Genomic DNA, 23,095 nt, shown 5'->3' on the forward strand with positions numbered 1-23,095 from the left:
CTTTAGTTTTATGTGTTTCTAATTTTTAATCCAGTGAAATTTTAATATTATGCGCTTAATTTTAGGCTTAGACATAATCAATGTTTTTGGTGGGTATTATTTGGATCAAATCTGTGTTCCACTATACTGCAAACTCGGTGCAGCGCTAAACTATCAGAGGAGGTACTGATCGAAAAAAATCAAAAAAATTGGAAAGTTATACGGAAGACAATGGTAAGCACGCTAGACATGAAATCCTTTGTCCGAGAGGACAGGGGTTCGAGTCCTGGTGTCACTGCTTTTTTGTTAAGAAAGGGGGTTTGTGGTGTGACGCTGTAATCTCAGTCAGAGTCGACCCAACGCTAAATGGGTACCTGGAGAAATCTGGGGAAGGTAAACAGGAAGGGTGTGCGAAAGCGCACCCAGACTGAATTGCACTTCCTGACTGAAGAAATTCTGAAATAAGATAGAGACCATCGGTAGGGACTGTAAAGTCCATTGACGTATTATTTACCATTTTATATGGGAAATATAAAAAAAGTATAAGAATAATATCAATTTATCGAGGGAGGGGATGAGCCCCAAGATCCTCATCTTGTGCAGAGACCTGAATGAGCTTGTATATTATACTAGTATATATTAAACAATATATATAAATGCATAAAATGTAAATGATAAAAATGCGCAAAAGAATAGCGTGTATATAAAACAGCGTGTGTGTATTACCATAAGTTCGAAAACGGTTGAAATAAAGGAATCTTTTTCACTGTAGCGCAATAACAAAAATAGAAATTAAAAAAAAAGTGGGAATTTAAACTTCAATTCGTAATCGAATTTTAGAAAAAATGGTAATGTAAATATTTTTTGCGAAATATTAAAACTAAGCACCTACAGGTAGGCTAAGCCCTCCGTGAACTTGCACTGTTTAAGATTTGCATTTTTATCATTTTAAACCAAACGTAATAAAAAAAAAGCTTCCCTACCACTGAACATTGAGCCATATGCTTCCTGCTTAATATTCAGTATGTTATTTTCTGCTCTCCTATGGTTTTTAAACATCATAAAAACGATAATTTTGATACCATTCTATAACTGACATTCGACTTCATTCACCTGACTAATTACGTTTTTCAAATTTGCTATACATGGTTTTTTAGATTGAAAATACGTTAAAAAAAGGAAAATTCCTTAATTTTTTATAATCAATTGATGTTAGTATTTTGCCATTTTCAAGCAAGTTAGAGGTAGGGTCGTCTTAAAATCACTTGTTTCAGATTCAGCGTAAAATTCAACGCAATTTATCTTTCTAGTTTAATTGGTTTTTTTTAATACAATTTTTGATACAAAAGTTCGATCATAAAGCAAGAAAGTATAGCAGCAAAACTGGGAGCCGCTCTTGTGATTTTTAGACAATCCATTTTCTCTGAATATCCATAATAAATTGTCTCACTACTTGGACCCATTGTTACTGATTATCCATTGCTTAGGTCAAGGCATATACAGGGGAAAAGAGGCTTTGAACCACCCTTTAGATAAAAAGAATAAGAGTTTCAATAGGGATAACTTCTTTGAAAAAAATTGCTCGGTGAAATGGTCTGTGAAAAAAACTCAGCCTTGAGATAATTTTCGATACCACAGAGTTATATACATTATATTTGATTTTCATTCAGTTTTTGTAAAGATGGCTGTTCTATATACAGCCGATACTCGCTTCGATTTTGTTCTAGTTCCTGTAGAAAAGGCCCATTCTGTATAACTTCTTGTTGATCAGCCTATTGACTTACCAAAGTCTGCAAAAAACTGCAAAACTAAGCTGAATTATTTTCAGAATTATTAATTGAGTATTCAAAGATAAATTTAACCTGTCTAATACTCAGCACCGGAAACAATCGTGTGACGTTACATAACTGGTACCTGAAATCAAACGAGAATTTATCAATTTCTTATAATTTATCAATATAAAGACAATAGGTTTCCTATGCATGGTGGATCAGGTTGAAACTTACAGGATTTTTTTGGGGGGGGGGGAGGGTGAAAGGAGGTGAGATAGCTTCAAATATTGTGCTGGAGGAATGGGGAAAATATTCTTTCAGTCCTAATGAAAGGGTATACGTCATAAGTTTTATACCTGACGTCCGACTCGCTCTGCTTAATTTATTGTGTATCGGTAACACACAGTCAATCACTGATCTAGCTCCACATGAAGCCTGATGCACAGTGAGTATTTCTCATTATAAAGTCAGCATACAACTGGGGGATCAAGTTTTAAATTTCAGGATTTTTTTGGGGGTGGGGGATAAGACTTTAAACTTTACATTGGAGAAAGGGGGCAAAATATTTTTTTTCCGTCCCCACGGATGAGCCGTCCTAACCGAGTGGTTGGCGCTTCAACTTTGAAATCCTGAGGACAGGAGTTCGAGTCCTGGTGCCGCTGGTTTTTTGGTTTGGGACGTGTTTCAATGATGTGTTAAGCTTGTATATTCATGCATAATGATATCAATATATTCGTATATTTATGCATAATGCATAATTATGCATAATTGTCCCAAACCAAATAGCATATAGATATCTAGAAGCATATAGATATTAATAATTTGCATATTTATGCATAATACATAAAACAATTTTATGTATTTTTTTTGTGTAGCCCCTTCCCCCCGAAAAAAATCCTTATGTAAAACAACCCCGAAAAAAAAATCCTGGATACGGCCCTGCTTCATTATCTTTTAATAATTTCTAAACTGTATCAAGTTAAACAGCTCGCATATTTCCTGCTTTTCTTATTTGTAGATAACTTATTATAGAAACACTTATCAAGTGCTTCCAAGCAAGAAGTCTTAGAAATTTATTTTTTCATTTCCTCCAATTTTCTATAATCTATTTATTTCTTATATGGAAGTCGCTTAATTTTTGGTTGCTTAGCGCTAGTTCATCGATTGAACTTGAGTGCCACTCTTAATTTTGAAGAAGAAAATATGGAAGGATAAATCTAGGTCAATATCTTAAGAGTTTCTCTGCGGAAGAAACCTAATATATTTGTGTCTGGGATTTATTTAGAAAAGTTGTTAATTTTTCTAAATCAACAAATATACAATGCATAGCTTTTACAATTTTCCTTCTAAAAAAGAAAAGAAAAAAGAATTGTCAATTTTCTGAGAGACCAGTAGCATAGTCACATTATACGGGAATTTTTGGGGAAGGAGGAGGTCCAAAATTGAAAATCGAAGTTTTTCAAAATGACAAATTTAATGATGCATTCGTTTTTCAATCTTAGTTCTGAAAAAAAAAATGTTAATTTACTACGCAATAGTTGCATTGTCTAAGCGTTTGGGGATTATTTTAGGGGATGGGGCTATGGGTACCAAGGCCGTATCCTGTAGGGTTAGGAATTTTTACCCCCCCCCCGAAATGTTTGTCTGACTCGTAAAACGTACAAAAATGGATATAAACAAATTTTTATGTGTTTTATGAGTTTTTTTGTGTCCCCCCCCCCCTTGAAAAAAAACCTTTTGTAAAACACCCCCTGAAAAAAAATCCTGGATACGGCCCCGATGGGTACATTTTTTTTAATTGAAAAATTATATGATGCGTCGATTCTTATAATTTTCCTTCTCAAAAAATGAAGACGAAACGTCAATTATCCAACATCCCAATAACTTACTTATAGTTGAAAAATCTGGAACAAACATTAGAGCGTCTGGAACCTCGATTTTTTGACATGGTATTAACTTAACTATAGTCAAATAGTCTAGAACATCATTTTTCTAACATCCCATTAAATTACTTATTCTCTAAGCAGACACATGCGCCGGAATTTTGTAGAAGAGGGCTCAATTTTTCTAAATAGGCAAAATATGTGGAAGGGAATTATAGATAAACGGTAAAATTATAAGATTTTTACCCTCGGTTCCGTAGGGCCCAGTGTATACATTCTTAATATGGAGAGTGAGGCTTTGGTGACTTCGATTGGCCTCGAGGTAGCCGTGGTACCTCGTCGTATACTACGTCGTGGCGTATTTACCACGGCGTAATACCACGCAGTGGCGTATTTACGTCTTCTTGTTTTCTAGGGATAGAAAAATTGACACGATCCAGGACAGTATTGGTTCGGTCGGAGAAATTTGGCACTTCTCTACTGTGTGGGGTGAACCACTTACTGACACCCCATAAAACTGTAGTGAACTTAAATTTTTGGCAAAGGGTGTCAATTCACGAAAATATTGGTGGAGTGGGGAAAATATTTTAATATGAAGGATCAATTTTATTGTTTTTTTTTCGACTTTTTGTAAATGATAATACAAAAAAACTGTTTTTCAATGAAAATGTATTTTTTCAAAATCTAGAGCGAGGGGGGGATGGCTGGAGATAATTTTGACGTCACTTATATGACGTCCCTGGTTTTGGTAAGAAATTGTTAATTGTATAGAGGTTGGAAGCACACTGGTAAAACAGTGTCGGTAAAAGATTGCAAAAATGTTATATTAGCACCCCCCGTTTTTTCATCTCCTTCTCTGTCTTTTGCCTTTAGTTTTTAGTAAGATACTCTCTGACAGCACTATTTTTTCAGGACAGACAGAAGACGTCGCTTAGTTGGAGTGGTTCACCATCATCTTATCGTGATCCTATCATATCGTCAACCCCGAAGACGACTTGTCGGTCTAGTACCAGTGAACCCACGTGCCTATCACGTCCAACTAAGCTACCCATTGCACGAAGTTATAGTGACCAGCCTATTGCCAGCAAAGGTCAAAGTGGAACTAAAGATGAGGGGTATTCGACAATGTCGAGCGACGGAAAAGGTGAAATGAAAGAGTCTGATTTAAGCAACTGCTCTCCACTTCCAATTAGAAAGCAGCTCACTACCAGAACTTTACCTGTCAGAAGAAAACAGGACAAACCTGCTGTTCCAAATCGTTCACTTTCGCTTCAAGAGACGCTTAGAGAAGAAAAAGAAGTCAGCGACTCCAGTGAAAGTTCTGATGGAGAAGGTCGCCCTATATTTAGAAGACAGATGCCTGTAAGACTACCTCAAAAGAATAATATAGCAACAGGTTCTCAAAAGAAATACAGAAAGCGTCAAAAAGCAAAATACCGTCATAGTTATCACTATGAACATTTGGAATTAGTTTTTTCCCCTTTACGCAGAACACATAGTGACTCGGAAGTAGTTTGTTGTGTGCACAAGAGTAGAAGTTTGGAAGAATGTCTTTCATCAATTGAACTGAATAAATTTGAAAGTGTCGCAATACCTCACCCGCTGCGCAGAAGCAAAGCTCAAGCTGAACTTATATCAGGAAACTGTGACCTTATATCCCCTCTTAAGACTGATGACAGTTGTTTGTCCGGTTTTAGTAGTGATTGTGAGCTATCAAAAAGTCTTTGTGAGTTAAATCAGGACGAAACTTTAACTCCCAGTGACCCTAAAAATGTACAAACCAATTTACCTAGTATTCGTGAGAATTCAGTCGAACTAGAAGAAGACTCCAGTGAATGTGCCTGGAATTCCCCCAGTTTTGGACAAAGTGCAATGCCTAACTGTGATTGGCCGTTTAAGAACTGTAGCTTTAAATGGGAAGAAAAATCACGTGATGATTTAAGTACGTGTTGTTCTGAGTGTAGCAGTATCGATTGTAACGTGATTGATTTTGCATCTAAGCGTAGCTCACTTGTTAGTAGACTGATAATGTCTGATATTGATAGCCCAGTGGATGACAAAGAGATTGACACTGAATTTACAAGGGATTTTTATAGGCTAGTCAAGTTTGGAAGCAGTCGAAGCCTAGCTACTTCAAGCAAAAGCTTGGATCTAGAAGAGGTACCTCCTCCAGATAAACAGGTCAGTCTCCTAAATTAATAATATTAGGTAAATGGCGGAAGTGGATTTGGAGCGGCTCATTTTTTGTGTTTTTAGATTTAGGGCCTCAGATTAAGATTTATTTAAGCTTAGGTTTCTTAAAACAGTCACAAACAAGGGTTCAGCTGCAAAAGATGTTTTCATCCACCCACCTTCATCAAAATTTGAAATCTCATCTCAGAAATTTTCGAAAGCAGTGACGAAAATTCACTTTTTTCATAAAGAATAAAGACATATAGATGTGACTCTTTTCTCCTGCAAACGTACCGAGGAGCGTTTGGGCTCCTTCCTGAAGTAATTCCCCAAGAAGGAGCATCCCGAAGGTGTTTCGGCTCCTCCTTTCTCCTGCAAATGTATCCAAAGTTGTTTGGGTTCTTTTCCCAGGTGTTTGGGTTCTTCTCCCAGGGAATAGGCCTCAAGAAGCATTCCCCCCCCCCAAGGGCTTGGGACTCCTTTCTCCGGCAAACGATCCAGGGGCGTTTGAACTCCTCCATAAGGAGGGGCTTCTTCAAGGTGTTTTTTGCTCCTCCTTTCTTCTGCAAACATATCCAGGGGCATTTGACCTCAGGCACCCCTCGGAATTTTTTATAGATAGTTTCTTGTATTTTCTAGAAAATTCGTACATTCTTGTTTTTGTAACACGTTAGGCTATGGGATATGTGGGATGTCAATTTTTTTTTGTTTTTTAGGTTTATATATTAGCTAATTTTACGAACGCCTTCAGGAGCATACATTGGGAAAACTCTTGTTTTTTCACTTTCAATTCGTAGCTCATAGCCTCATGCGAAAAGGTAATGAGAATGAAATTCCTTAAATCGGTTATCTTCAATAATTGCAAATTATTCCAAAACGTCAAATATCTAAAACGGTTATAAACATGAGAGACATTCCACCCGTTCAATATATTATCTCTGTCCCCCACTCAAGTTTGCCTTAATTAAACTTGCTCCTAATGCAAGTTTATTGGATCAACCTAATTTGTGCCCCCCCCCCCTAAAAAAAATCCTGGATCCGCCCCTACTGTCCCCATAGCTATGTAGATAGATAGATTTACTCTAAAATTAATTTAACAATAAACAATATAATCAAATACATCATCTTACAGGCTCCATTCCTTCTCCCTCTAGAGGGTCCTGACCTTTGATGACCTTTAAAAATCTGTGTGTTATAAAAGTAAAACCTTGCAAAATAGATCTTCTGCTTAAATGAAGTATAACAAAATTGTTTTCAGCTCTACAACTTTGCCCAATTTATAAGGTATTGAAGATATTCAAATAAATTTCCTAAATTAAAAAAAAAAAAAAAAAAAAAAAAACAAAAACATTGATATGGCTTAAAATTCTACTCAAATAACAGGAATTGCATTTTCAGAACAAAAGCCAGAGGAAAAAAAAACTGATAACTGAAAATTAAGATAAAATGTTGTTTTATCAAAATTTCATGTAGGCAAATTTCACGACCCTCTAAAGGAAGAAGGAGAGGAGGTCGGTGCTTCAAAATACCTTCCCTGGGACATATTTTAGCCTGTAGACCCATCCCTGAAAGTTTTATTTTCCTAACCTAACCCCTTTCAAAGATAGCCAAAAGTAGCTAAAGTAGAATTTCACCAGTTTAAACAATAGAATAAAATACATCATCATACAGGCTCTACGGCAGGTGGAAAGATAACAGAAAATAACATAGAAAGAAAAACAAAAACACTAACAAAAATATACTGCGATAAATAGATCAATCTTGTCATTTGATATAATTGTGGCTTCTTGGTCACAGGAGATTGGGGGAGGTTTAGTCTCTTTGGGGAGAGATGGAGGGCAAATTCCCCCTCCCAATTGGCACCCACTGATTGTGTGTTTTTTTTTCATTAAGCAGTTAATAGTTTTATATACAAGCTCGCTGTTGCCAAATTGGATATATTGCTTAATGCGAGGATATTTTTGTTTATTTTTTAGACTTATTTTGAAACTAAAAGTAGCTTCGTCTTTTGAAACACTGGCTTTTTCTTTTCGTTTTTAAAGTAGAAATTGATTATCTTCATTTTACCATGTGTAGCCCAAATTTGTGTGATATGTATAACCAAGTTTGTGTGGTATATAATAGCCAAGTTTGTGTGGTATGTATGCTTGTATAGTCACATTTGTGAGATATGTGTAGCCAAATCTGTTTAGTATGTACAGCCAAAATTAAGTGGTATGTATAGCCAACTTTGTGTAGTATGTATAGCTAAATTTGTCTGAAATATATAGCCAAATTTTTGTGGTATTAATAGCCAATTTTTTTTGGTATGTACAGACGAGAGTGGTTGGTATAGCCAAACTTGTGTTGTATGTATAGCCAAATTCGTTTGGTATGTACATCCAAAATCGAGCGGTATAAATAGCCAGATTTATATTGTATGTATATCCAAATTTGTGCGGTAGGTATAGCAAAGTTTGTGAGGCATATGTAGCCAAATTTGTTTTGTATGTAAGTAAAAATTTACTTGTATGTATAGCCAAATTTGAATGTATGCCAAGTTTGTGTGATATGTTTTGTCAAATTTGTGTGGTATGAATAGCAAGTTTGTGTCACCTGTTTCGCCAATTTTGTGTGGTACGTATAGCAAACTTTGGTGGGATGTATTGCAAATTTATGTGGGATGTATAGACAAGTTTGTGTCGTATTATTTTTTTGTCCCCCCCCCCAAAAAAAAAGAAAAAAATTATATGAACACACAGGTTGTATGCATACATTCAAAACTTATTTATATTTGTTTGTGCGATGGATATTTTATCACTGCAGTAAGTAGTCGATTTCTCAATTTCTAAAAAAAGAATAATTTCTAAAAAAAAAGGTATAATACAAATTTCTAAGAAAAAGAATAATTCAAAAGGAATAAAGTGTCCTTATAAAGGAGCAAACTATAAACTGGGAATCTCATGGAAATCATATGTATGAATCCAACATATCTCGGAATTGTCTTACTTTTACTTAGATTATTACATGTACCAGTGTTCTTTGGAAGCTGGTAGAAGATTCAGTCTAAGAGATTTCGGATCTAATTTCTTTGAGTTTTAAAGCGCATAAGGCTGATTGGGGGTCCCTTTTCCCCATGTTGCTATTTCATCTGGCAACAGGCAAGCATTTTGATATTGAATTGGATTCTATAGGTTTTTTAAAACAATACTTTCCAGAAATGCTGTCAGAAGCTCTTGTTTGATAAACGTTACTAAGCCATTTATACCTTAGATCCTGCTGTGCTATCAGTGCCACCAACGACATTAACAAGGAGTCTTCAGTCTTGCGGCATCCTGCTTCTGCCAGTACATCCTCCCACTCAGGTTGCAAGAACGTTTTAAGACAGTAGAGACCTGAAGGATGTTCTTGGGACTCCTTCTCCATCCTATATATTGTCACTGAAAAGTTGCCTTAGGAGTTCCATGGTCCCTCATTCTCAAGACATGGTCTTGATATGGGCATCTGCCTAAATGATATCTGTAATAAGAGTCTGGTTCGAGATTTCTTTGTGTCTCAACCTTTGAATCTAGAGACAAGTATTTTCAAAGGCCGAGACTCGACACTCTTGCTCTCTTATGGCTTCCCATGGTTCGGATTCGCACGTTGGAATCAGCAGCACATTGCAACTGTATAGTTGCAGAAAGTTTTACAGAAAGTGAGAAGACGTTTGAATATTTATATTCTTCATCGTATTGAAAGCTTCACTTAATTGGCATACACGGGACGCATTACTTCTTTCTGCAATGAGGCAGTGTTTTCAATTATGCCTCCTGGGTTTTTATTTGACCACCAATTCTAACTCGTCTTCATAACACTTGATCCAAAGTATTGAGATCGAATTGGCTATTGGCTAATCGAATCATTGACTAATCGAATTGGCTAAGTATTTGTTTTTATTGGCTTGACATTGAGTCTTGTATGTTTTGCCTTTGTTTTGATTTCGCCAAGGAGTTGTTAAAGGGGTTGCTTACAGCTCTTGCGAAGTCAAGGCCACTTGAATTTTTCTGCTTTCAGGGTTATACCTTGAGGGGTTGTATTTTTCAGTATATAGTCAATTAACAGGAAAAAGAGCGATAGTGATAGCTCGCAGCTTTGCTTAACTCCTGATAAAATCTTTAAGTGTCGTGTTAGACCCTCAGATATACAGGCACTAGTCTCATTGTTTAGATACAGAGTGGAGATTATTTTGAAAATCTTCTATGGATACTGTGATGGGAATGTGTCTTCAAAAGGTATTCTCTATAGATTCAAATGCTTTTTAAAGTCACTATATAGGGTTTAGACTACCATTCTCAAGAGTCTGCGCAGGAGTAGTCGTTGGGTGAACGTAACATCTGCGCAGGGGTAATAAGGTCTGAAGTCGTTTTATAACTTCATAGATTCTAACGATAGTCTGATATATTTTAATTATTACCTAATATATTTTGGTAGCCTATAATAGTATCAAATGATAATTTTATATATATAGAAACCTATGATAATTTGAAGTACTTTAATGATAATTTCAGCATTTTAATGGTAATTAAATATGTTTGGCAATCTATGATAATTTTATATATTTAACTGATACTTTGACGTATTTTGGGAACTAATGACAGTTTGATATATTTTAATGATAGCTTGGTATATTTTGGCGGCAACATGTGACAATTCGATATATCTTGATAATAATTTGACATATTTTGGCAGCCTATGATAATTTGGTATGCTTTAATAAAAATTTAATATATTTTAATGGTAATTTGATATCTGTTGGTAAACTCTGATAATTTTATGTGTATCTTGGTAATGTATCATGGTTAAACATATTTTAATAATAATTCGATATATTTTTGTAGCCTATGATAATTTGATATTTTTTGGCAACCGATGGTAATTTGAGATATTTTTAATGATAAATTTACTAATTTATAGGTGGCTCTTCAGTCGGTTCTCAGCTTTATAGCTGAACAGCAGAAATACTGCAGCAATCGTGAACAGGCAGACAGCCAACCTGTCTGCTCAAAAAGTGTGCAAGTTTCAGATTCGCCTACATTAGCACCAGTTGTTGGCAAACAAGGTTCTGCATTAGAAGAGCTTTCTAGGTCAGTTTAATAAGTTGGTTGACAATGTCTTCTAATGAATAATTTATAGTTTGAACATATTGACCGCAGATATGAAATTATTCCTTGGTCTAAGGCAGCCTTTTTATTTTCGACAACTTAAATGGCATATAACAATAAATAAAATGAAAAAAAAATGTAATGTTTGAAGTTACGCAATGAAGCTTAATATTTTAGTGCGAGATAAATAAAAAATATATAAATAAAAAAGCACACATATATATATATATATATATATATATATATATATATATATATATATATATATATATATATATATATATATATATATATATATATATATATATATATATATATATATATATATATATATATATATATATATATATATATATATATATATATATATATATATATATATATAATAAAATGAATAGGAATAAAAAGAAACTATCGAATTACATTAAATTTGACTAAAAGAAGAAATTTGTCAACAATTGGGGTGGCGGGAGGGGGAAATGTCAAATGGAAACCTTAAACCCCTTGATTTAATTAAAAGCTCTGTTACATTAATTCTCAAATTTTTGGTATCACGGCCGATTGCAATTTTGAATAATAGAATGTGAATAGTTCCTTCTTATAGATTTGACACATGATCAAGCTGTGAAAGTGATTCTGACTCTCAAAAATGTCAAAAAATATTTATTATTATTTTTTTTACTTTTTAGTCTTCTCTAAGACCAAAAAGTCTAAGGGTCAAACCTTAGATTTGGTTGCTGTGGTCGTTGCCACAACCATAGCACGTGTTCTTACAATTGCGCGTTCAAGTCTTGTGAAATAATGTTTGGTTTATACTTTTTACTCTGCCCAATCACTCGTTTATGGCGAAGGGGGCTTGGAGGGGGAGTATACAACAGGGTGGATTTTGGTGCTGTGTTGATGCACTGTCGTCGGAAGTATAGAATTCTAAATAAAACGTCGAAGTAATTGAACGTTTGCAAGTGGTCTAAAAGCGGATGATTAACGTAAAATTTTGAGGAGGCTGCCATCGGGATCAAACATGAGGGGGGGGGGGGTTGGTGTTGTATTATTGCAATGTCATCAGAAGTGTATTTGCTGATAAGTTTGGAAGTAATCGAGTATTCGGAATTGGTCGAAGAGCAAATGATTTGCGAAAAATATTGAGGGGGTGGGATGAGAAGCAAACATGAGGGGGGAGTTTGGATATCGTATTATTGCACTGTCATCGGAAGTGTATTTACTGATAAAATTTGGAAGTAATTGAACGTTTGGAAGGGGTGGAAAAGCAAACGATTTACGAAAAATATTGAGGGGACCGGGATGTGGAGCAAACAGGAGATTTTTATTGTTGGTGCTTATTAAATTAAATTGTTATTTTATTAAATTGCTATTTAAATATTCGAATGTTAATTGTTAATTTACATGGTTCTGTAAATGAAGGAGATGACACACCACCAATCTGTGAAAGTTGTTCGGATTCTGAAAAATGAGAAAAAAAAAATTAAAATGACAAAAATAATTAGTTTGACACTCATGGCTAGTCAACAATAGCCTGTTGATTTAGATAAATAAATAATACATTAAATTTAGCAAATAAATAATATTTTAGACAATGAATGTAATGAAGCAAACAATTAATATTTTCAGGTAATGGATGAAATATTTTATTTGACATTTTACCCTAGGTACAAAAAAGAAACTTTAATAGCAAACTCTTGAATTAAATCAAATTAATTGAAATAAGAAAATTTCCAAGAATTAACCAAAAAAATGTCAGAGGCATAAATTCACTTGGTTTATTAATAGATACCAAGATACCTAAATGCTTATTGGCTTTTTATTTTAAATTAGTTTTGGATAATGAAGAAAGAGCATTATTCTGGCAGATTATTCGTTTATTAAGGTGCAATAATATAGTTTAGCCCTGACCCTAAAACCTGCTTCAATTTGGTTAATTGTAAGGAAGAACAAAAAAATTGGAAGCAAGTAGACCAGCCAAATGAAGCCAAAAGGAGACTTTTTTTTAGATTCCGTCTTCTTTTTCAGAAGAAAAAGAAGAAAGAGTCAGGCCACTAAAATTTTAGTATTAGAATGTAGATCCTTTATTACTGAATCAATGTACCCTCTACTCTTGAATGTTAGAAGATAATTTGTTGATCTTTCCAGGTTTATAAACGGAGGAGAGGACACGCCCTCGGGTCATGAAGGAGATTCCGACTCCGATTCTGGATGTACTACTGGCTGGATTCACATGAGCAGAAAGACGGAGCTTATGGATAAACAGGTAGTTAATAAACCATTTTTGCTTGAATCTCGTTTAATTAATAATTTCATTTTACATTAAATTAATTCTATTTGAATTTAACTTTAATTAATTAGTTTTGATTTGGGGAATGCTAATATGAATTCTATTGATTTTCTCTCATAGATTTTTAAAATTGGATGAATTAGAAGTTGGTTAGGCCTAACCTTTTGATTTCATTACCATTCAAATTTGAATTTAACTTTGATTAATTAGTTCCAGCTAGTTTTAAAACTCGGTGAATGCTTAAACACATAATTAAAACTCTGTGAATGCTAAGCAGTTACTTAACCATTTTATTTAATTGCCATTTAATTTTACATTTAATTTAAGAATATAACTTTAATTAATTTGTTTTAAAACTCTGGAAAATGCTAAAGTGTACTCCGTTAGTTTTCTCTAATAAATTTGTAAAATTAGCTGAATAAATAGATAGTTCATATTTGTATATCATTACTGTTTAATTTTACTTGAATTTGATATAATTAGTTCTATATGAATCTAACTCTAATTAATTAAATGAAAACTCTTGGGAACACTAAAGTGTACTCTATCAATTTTCTCGAATAAGTTTGTCAAATGGGCCGGATACATAGATAGTTCATGTTTGTATTTCATTATCGTTGAATTTTACTTGGATTTGATATATTAATTCTATATGAGTTTGCCTTTAATAATTAATTTTAAAACCCTGAGGAGTGCTAACTGTATGTCATTATTTTTTTAAAATAACTTTTAAGTCAAGCTGGATAAGCAGTAAGTTTACCTTTGAATTTTATTAACATTGAGTTATCATTCAACTTCACTCAATTAGTTTTAAAACTTTACAGAAGGCCAAGTGTAATGCTATGCTATGCTATTAATTTTTTCAAGTAAATTTTAAATCAAGTTGGATAAGCAATTAATTTACCTTTGTATTTCATTCACATTTATTATTAATTCAATTCCAATTAATGTCTCCAAATCAACTCCAATATTAATTCAGCTTTAAAATTTTGCCAAAGGCGAAGGATTCCTGTTAATTGATTCTTACAAATTTGCCAAATGAGGAGGATAAATAGATAATTTTTAATCTTGCTTAAATCAACATTTAATCTTTTTCTTTGTAATAGCTTAGAGCCACAATCTTTAATGTTTTTTTCTTTTATTATTACTAATAAACCCCGTCCGCCAATTATTTGGTCTAGAGCATGAGTCATTGGTGTGACTCTGTAAACTCAGCTAGAGTCGATGCAGCTCTAAATGAGTACCCGGAGATATCTGGGGGAAACGAGAAGCGTCGGCTGGTTTGCCCCCAACCACACATCCCCCGGCCAAAGGCAGTGAAAAACCAAACCTGCGCTACGCACGCCATTGGTCAGCACGCAAAAAAAATTCTTTTCTTTTTCACACTCAATCAAGGAGGCACACTTGTGCCTCTATAAAGAGGCGACCCACCACAATGTTAAGCGATTTCAGGTCCTAGAGGTCGCAGAGAGACGGCGGTAATTGCATTTTGTAGCCCAAGCTCAAACTAAGAAACTTGCAAAATTTCATCCTCCTCAGACTTTATCTTCATGGGGGAAACTGGGCCGGAAGTTTGGACCCTCCCACCACTGCCCCCCTTAAACGTTGTCCGATTGGGCTGAAATTTATAGGTTAAGCTTTCCTAGGGCCCGGGAGCTTATCCTTGAAATTTCAGCTCAATCCGATCAATCCTTCCCTGTTTTCAAAAAACCAAATATAGCCACTTAAAATTCATCTCTTTTTTTTTTTGTTAGCCACGCCTACAGGCCACAGTTGGCCCCGGATCCGGTTGAATGAGGACTCATTCGAAGCAGAATTCGACCTGTTAGGGCCTTTTGATATTTTCAGACCGAAAAAATTATCCCCCGAATTTACATTTACGAAAAACCTCGTTTTCCTATATTAGCCCATGTTAATTTTTCCCTCCACAACCCCCCTTTAACGTTGTCTCGATCGGGCTGAAATTTAGAGGATAAGCTTTCCTGGGGCCTGGGAGCTTATCGTCGAAATTTCAGCTCAATCTGATCACTCCTTCCCTGTTTTCCAAAAACCACATATCAAGATTTTTGGGAATTTGCTTGCGTCGAAAATACCTTCTATTTGCTAAACAACAATTACTATTGTGTTTGTATAGTCCAGCGGCTGAGACTTCAGACTTTCAGGCGGAAAACTCGGGTTCGATTCACCATCAGAGCAACTTTTTTATATACTTTGAAAAGAAACTCAGTTTCTTTTTTAAATTATTTGAAAAAAATTACGTTTTCTAAAGAGTTAAAGAGGCTGAGTTACAAGGTCGACCCTTAAAACGTACAGGGATTAGGAGGCACAGTTGGGGGGCTGTTAAAGAGGCTGAGTCACAAGTTCGAACCTTAAAACGTACAGGGATTAGAGGCACCCTGTACGACGTGATTTGAGTATTCAGGAATTAAAAGCCTTAACACAAGAATGTTCAAGAGCGGGGGTTTGGGGGCGGAAGCCCCCAACTTTAACTCCTGACACGATCAGCTAACAGTTAGTCAAGCAATAATAAGTAATAAACTGTACAAAAACGTGCAGAAATTATTTGAAAAAAACTACGTTTTCTAAAGAGTTAAAGAGGCTGAGTTACAAGGTCGAACCTTAAAACGTACAGGGATTAGGAGGCACAGTTGGGGGCTACCACCCCCAAACCCCCCGCTTTCGCAGCCTTTAAATATAAAAAAAATTTCTTTAAACTGAAAGTAAGGAGCGACATTAAAACTTAAAAAGAACAGAAATTATTCCGTATATGAAAGAGGCTGTGCCCTCCTCAACGCCTCGCTCTTTACGCTAAAGTTTTTATTGTTTAAAAAAAGAGTTGTGAGAAAGTCAAACTTTAGCGTAAAGAGCGAGGCGTTGAGGAGGGCACAGCCTCTTTCATATACGGAATAATTTCTGTTCGTTTTAAGTTTTAATGTCGCTCCATAATTTAAGTTTAAAGAAATTTTTTTTTTATATTTAATGGATTCTAAAGCGGGGGGTTTGTTGGATGGTAGCCCCCCAAAAGTTCATCCTAATCACTGTACGTTTTAAGGTTCGACCTTGTAACTCAGCCTCTTTAACTCTTTAGAAAACGTAGTTTTTTTCAAATAATATATTCAAAGGACGATAACTAATATCTACATTTTCTGTCTTTTTGGATTAAAGTAATAATCTTTGATCATTTTTTCCTTTTAGTAATATTCTTTGCTTCACACTTAATCTTGCTCGTTGTTTTTTAACATTCACTTTCTACCGCAATTATTTGAAATCTGGTTATTAATTGAAGTAAACTGGATAGTCATTGGTAACATCTGGCACCCTAACTAAAATTTGACTCTTTTCGAAACCGAGCAAAAGAAAAATAAAATGGAAAGTAACAAATAAAAGTAAAATAAAAGAGTTTAAAAATCGCGCAAAAACAAAAATATCTAGGTTTTTGTTTTTTTTTAGATTAAAGTTGCACTCTTTGATCCTTTTTGTCTACTATGAAACTAACATAAAACTAAAATGAACACTAGGAAGTGAAATAAAAGAGCATAAACCAATATCTGGGTTTTCTTTCTTTTTAATCAAATTTAAATTACTTTTTTCCATTTGGCATTTCTTTGCCAGTGCTTGTTTTTATTCCTAACTTACTAAGGAGGATGGAAGCGGGAGTATACATGATCGGAAGTTGTAAGCCTCCAGTGAAGGGTTTTTGGTCAAGAAGATTATAATCATATCTTTTTAGGCTGCCCAGCCTTCTAATTCCAGAAATGACACCAAAGAATGGCATTTTTAGTGGGCTGTGGCACTTGCGGTGTAATCAAGAAGAATATATGAAAAGCAAATCGATATGATCAATGACTTAGAATTGGGACATTAATAATCTATGAATTGAGACATTAAATGAGTTTTGAGTTGAATAAAATTGTGTATTATTGAACAATTTCTACATAAAAATTTAATTAAGGCCGTACAAAAAAGCAGAAAAAAGTAAAGTAAAAGAGTATAGAAAACGACCTTAAATCAAAATCCAGATCTTTCACTTTAGCTTAGAGCAACTATTTTTAATACTATGATGGTAGCCAGTTCAAGAAAACCGAGCCATCGCCGGTATTAATACCTTAAAATTCGGCTACTGAACTACATTTCGACTCCTCTCAAAACAGAGTAAAGCAAAATAAAAATTAATAAGTTAAAAAGTAAAATATAAGAATAAAAAGCCAACTTAGATCAATTTCTAGATTTTCTTTCTTTCTAGCTTAGAGCAACAATCTTCAACACAATGATGGTAGCCAGTTCAAGTTCAGATTGCCTTTCAAGCTGCTGTGAATCTTCGCCATTGGCAGGAGTCCCGCCGACTGTTCACCCTCCATTCACCTCAATCCCTAAGAAGCGAGGTAACTAATTGAGGTTAGCACGGTTTGATGTGAACTTGCCGCACCAGCTGTTAACGAGTTGGCCTGCTTAGCATTTCTAACAGTATTTGTTTTCTGAAAGAGAGTAAACATTGTTTTTAATCAAGGCCGTAGCCGAAAAGAGGGGGGGGTACCAGGTTTGAGCCCCCCCCCTAAATTTTGTCCGACTCGTAAAAATGTAAAAAAATGCTTTTATACAAATTGTTTATGCGTTTTAAGTTTTTGGCACACACACCCCCCCCCCCGAATCAAAATTCTGGACACGCCCTTATTTTCAATGAATTAATTTGAATAGTTGTAGAAATATAAACGATATTAATTGTAGAGAAATTTCTGAAATAGTCTTAAGTAAGCGTCCTTGTCAGGACGCGGTGTGTTACTGGGGTTGCCAAACTCTCATAGTTTGCTATAAGTAATTTATAGCAAAAATGTACTAGAATGAAAATCACAAATTTCTCAGCGAAAACCACCACCAGAGGGTGAAAAAATGTACTTTAAAAAACAAGTTTACGCATTACTTCGCTCATTTTTTACTTTCATGGTCAATTTTTGTGGGTACTTTCCTACAAAAGCGAGGTTGGCAAGAGGTTGGTAGGAGTTAAACTGCTAAAAGTTTGCCTTCTTAACAGGAGTATAAATATTAAAAGGAGTCAGAGCATTAGCCTCAAAAACGCTTGTTACCCTCCCCGCCTCAGTAGTTCTACTTAAATGTTAAGAGTTCTTTCATAATTTAAGGCGATATTTAAAAAAAAATATAGAATCCGGAATTTAATAGTTTTGAAGCCATATTTCACAAGCCTCGCTCTGTCGTGACGCAATGCTATTTTGCGGCGCTGAAACAGGTTTTTGCTTCTTTTTTTTAATGTACTTATTTTTATCAATTTAACTTATTTTTTCTTTTTTTGGGACACCATTGATTTTGAAAAATAATTTCGATCCTGCATCAAGCTGGACTCTTCAAAACAATAGTTAAAGATGCATCGTGGAAATTATTGGAATTTATGGAACAGCATGGGGATAAATAATCCCAATACTAGATGCTAACAATAAATAGAAATTTTGGGAAAATGGCAGGAGTTCAGAAGATCCTGGTCTGGGTTCATCTACCTACTTGGAACTTTTTCAAACCGTATCGTGGTTTCAACCCTTGTCGTTACTTCTTTACATTTTCGAGATGTAGTTGGGGAATTCAAACTAAGTGCCCCCCCCCCATCATGAGTACACTACATCTCTTGTTATGATCAATCCTCCAAGCATGTTTTAAATTTGAGAAATACAAACCCGAAAAACTAATCTTAAATTAATTTTTTGTCTTATAGGAAGATGTTTATAGATAACTTATAGAAATAGTGGAGAAAACCTTAGGATTTCAAAAAACTCTGGCTCCCTATGCCTATGCCTCCTTAGACTGTAGTGATGTCAGTTCATGAAAATTAGGGGGATTGTTTTTCAGAATCCAGGGGGAGGTTTTTTTTCAATTTTCCAATGAAAATACTGAAAAATGGCATTCTCCACGTCTATACAAAAAAGTATCTTTAAAACTCTGGGTGAGGGTTTGCAAAAAGTCTAGGGGAGCAAATGTTCCCCTCTCCCCAAATAAGACCCCTGTTGGCAGGTTTGTGAATCCCATGTTAGGATTTACACATCATATTTACATCCCTCATTATTACTTGTTTAAGTTCTGCAGACGGGAGGGCATTCAAACCAAGAAAGCTGGTTTAAATACCCCTTGGATCAGAACCATGGCCAGACTCTGCCTAGATCTTGTACGTATTTCTTTTTTTCTGCAATGCTTCAAAACGCATGCATTAGGAAGTGGCAAGGAAAGTTTGTGTCAGTCTCCCTCCCCCTCTTCCCTCCCTGAATTTTAAAGACTACACACAAACTGCCACACAAAGGTGTTTTTTCAGTGGGAAGCTTTCCTGCTTGCCCAAATTCTTCTCCCACATGCCTTACACCCCCCCCCCCAATATAGTCTGATTGAAATTTTGAAATTATTTTTTTTTCTGAAGCTTTCCTGCTTGCCCAAATTCCCCTACCAAACGCATCCCCCCCCTCCAATGTAGTCCGATCAAAATTTTGAGATTATTTCTTTTTTTCTGTAATACTTCATAACGCATGCATTAGGCAGTGGCAAGGACAGTCATTTTGTGTCACTCTCCCTCCCTCTTCCCTCCCTGAATTTTAAAGACTATTTACAACTGGGCACGAACTGCCGCAGAGCGTTGTTTTGTTAGTGGGACGCTTTCTTGCTTGCCCAAATTCAAGCTAGACCTCTGGTCTAGCTTGAATTTGGCTTGATTGAATTCGTCAATTTAGAAGAATTGTTTTTATGCCGAATTCCCAGCCATTGACAGTAAAAAAAAATTATACTGAAATCACTAAGGACGAGGTAGAGAAAGCATAGTATATATATATAGGATATATTTGCTATCAGTGTATATAAAATCAAGCGTATGTCTATTTATGTATCTTTCCCTCAGGGCTTACTTGCAGCCGAACTATTTGAGCTAGAAATTTTAAGTTATCGGCGAATAATTTCGGACTATGAGACTGCAAAGTAGGTTATGGAATTCCAAAATATGCAAATCAAAATCGGTCGTCGTGGTAACAAGCTTGCAAGGACGGAAAGCCCGAAATGCCGATCATGGCAAGAGAAGAGAGCGGATGGATCTAATCTTAAACTGTACTTGTGATCAAACAGTTCGTCGTAACGAACTGTAAGTAAGGAGCGACGCGGCTTAATAGTAACTGAAACTGTTAAAAACGGAATTTTGATAACAATAGATATATCAAAAGAATCGGCTTATTATGCTGATTCCAAAGAATTTTCTGCTAGGAGGATTTTCCATGGGTCGAATTTTCCTAGGGGAGGGAAGTTTCCGGGGGTGAAGTTTTAAGAGAAATTTTACCCTTGGGGAACATGACAGAATTTCTATACGAAATTAATTTTATTTGTCTTACTTTTCTTTGCCGTCTCATTTTTACATGTGGAGATGTTAGGGGTAATTGTATTGGGTAAAATTTCCAACAGGATTGAATTGCTAGAGGATCTCCGTGGGGAGGGGATATTCCCGTGAAGGTAGGGTCGAATTTCCCGGCATTGTCAAAGCGATCAGAAATTAAATAAAAAAAAGTATTTTTTTAATTCAAAGTAAGGAGCAAGATTAAAACTTAAAACGAACAGAAATTATTATGTATGTGAGGGGGGTCGCCCCCTTTTTAATACCTCACTCTTTTCGCTAAAGTTTGAATGTTGTCCCAATTCTTTAATAACACACCTGAAACACAGGGTCGTTTCATTAGAACAATAAGAAGTTTTTTTTAAAGTTCCAATGTTCCAAACAACTTTAGCTTGACGAGCGAGGTGTTGAGGAGGTGACAATCCTCCGTATATCTGTAATACGAAACTGAAGGCCTTAATCCATTTTTCCATAGTTTCTGGCCCTTACAAGCAGGCAAGGACCAAAGGCCCGCACCAATGGTCTTAGTTCACGAGGGGTGAATATTTTAATACCTTTAATTAGTCAGGATTAGTCTCACTTCTCACTTACTCAAATAAAGGCTACGCTCTTGATACTAGCCATTGTAGAATAGGGTCGTATCCAGGATTTTCCGTTTGGGGCGGGGCTCATTTTTTCGAAGGGGCTACAAAAAAAACTTTAGAAAAACGTATCAAAAATTTATTTTTATGCATTTTGTTATGTTTTTACTAGTTGAACAAACATTTCAGGGGGAGGTTTCAAACTACTCTCTCCTTGGCAGTGGAGGATCCTTGGGGAGGGTGAGGGCCCTCCCCCCTAACGTCTAAAGTAGTATAATTTACTTAATTAACGCAAGTTTGCGTTAATTAAAATTGTTACTCACGCAAGCTCTTCGGAAAAACCGATTTTGCCGCCCCCCCCCCACAAAAAAAAATCCTGGATCTGCCCCTGCCCGTGGGTACGCCCTTGCCTTTAGAGTTATTACCATATAAATATGTTCTACTTATATTCATTATGTGTAAAAAAAAACTACAGGTCTGAAATTTCTATTGTAGGAATTCCTCGTTTGATCCGTGGTAAGCTGTTTCCTGCACAACTATCTGTATTGCCAAGAAACATTCCCCTCAGCCAACGCGGAACTTCTCCAGTGACAACACATAGAGCCGAACCAACTAACATAGCTTCAAAGCTTTTAAATAGTGACAGTTCAATTTCGAATGATCAACGAAGTTCATGGTTGACAGTTGATAATGAAGTTGATGCCATTTCTATAAGTGATTCATGTATGGGAAGTATGGCCAGCTCAGTAGAGATTCTGTGATAGTCTTTGAAAAGTGAAAATTCTTACATATAACAGAATGAGAAGAAATGAACATGAAAACCGTGTAAAATGGAATGACATAATAAAAAAAATATATACAATCGAAATAGAATTCAGTTTTGTTGTTTGTTTTTTTCCCAATGGTGTATTTTTGATATTCAATTGTTTCGTCGTGTGGATTATTTTTTCTAGGTTTAAAGTAATGTGACACCTGTGAGTCTGAGGGGTTACGTTATTCTGAGGGAGATTCAAACACGCATCTTTTGGTTGTGCAAGAGTAAAAATAAAAGCAAAATGACAAAAGTCATATATATATATATATATATATATATATATATATATATATATATATATATATATATATATATATATATATATATATATATATATATATATATATATATATATATATATATATATATATATATATATATATATATATATATATATATACATATATATATATATATTATATGTATATATCCTCGTCTTTTCTTAGTTTCGGAACTTGACTCCTTCTTTTTTGATACCAATGATAGCTCGTGATTTATAAGATTAGTATTATAAAGAATGGTTCTGGATATAAGGAGTGCTCTTTAAGCTAGGCTGTATCCAGGTGGGGGGGGGGTAACCGGGTTCGCCACACATACCCCGACTCGAAATTTGTGTCTGACTCGTAAGAAAGTAACAAAAGTGTATATAAAAAAAAATTTGTTTAGAAAAGTATTTTTTTGGATATAAAAGTATATTTGTAAAAAAAATTATTATTTATGAATATCCCTCCGCTTATAAATCTTTTTAATAACAAATTTTTATAAGTCCTCGAACGAAAATACCCCCCCCCCACCTCCCTCGAACAAAAATCCAGATTTAGGGATATATGTTATATTTGAAAAAAAAAAAATCTTCAATAAAATTTGGAGTCGAGATGCTTCCTCCAAGGTTCATTGATGGCGATTCATGTCTTCAAACTTTATCGAACTAGTCCCCTTGATTAATTTCAATTTAAGCTGCTATGCTTTATTTACTTCAAATTTACTTCAAGTACTTCATTTACTTAATTGACTTCATAAAATATTAATTTACTTCAAGCTGCTTGATTTATGGATTAAAACAAAGATGTATATTTACATATAATTACAACAATTGTGTATAAAAGATAATCACAGTA

The 23,095-nt window shown here is 35.0% G+C and overlaps 1 protein-coding gene across 1 annotated transcript in view; it reads left to right on the top strand.

Annotated features, from left to right (window-relative positions):
* The window catches only part of LOC148947355 (uncharacterized), an 80,032-nt gene extending 57,816 nt beyond the window's left edge, over positions 1-22,216 (top strand). Inside the window, exons 5-9 of the mRNA XM_089095774.1 lie at positions 4,547-5,815; positions 10,742-10,911; positions 13,078-13,195; positions 17,463-17,601; positions 21,659-22,216. Coding sequence (XP_088951900.1) covers positions 4,547-5,815; positions 10,742-10,911; positions 13,078-13,195; positions 17,463-17,601; positions 21,659-21,924 — 1,962 coding nt within the window. The 3' untranslated portion in view covers positions 21,925-22,216. The remainder of the gene's footprint in view (positions 1-4,546; positions 5,816-10,741; positions 10,912-13,077; positions 13,196-17,462; positions 17,602-21,658) is intronic.
* The last annotated feature ends 879 nt before the right edge of the window (positions 22,217-23,095 follow it).

The sequence above is a fragment of the Artemia sp. Qi Xiang Cuo genome, chromosome 10, assembly GCF_049724085.1.
Source record: "Artemia sp. Qi Xiang Cuo chromosome 10, ASM4972408v1, whole genome shotgun sequence".
Taxonomy (NCBI): Eukaryota; Metazoa; Arthropoda; class Branchiopoda; order Anostraca; family Artemiidae; genus Artemia; species Artemia sp. Qi Xiang Cuo.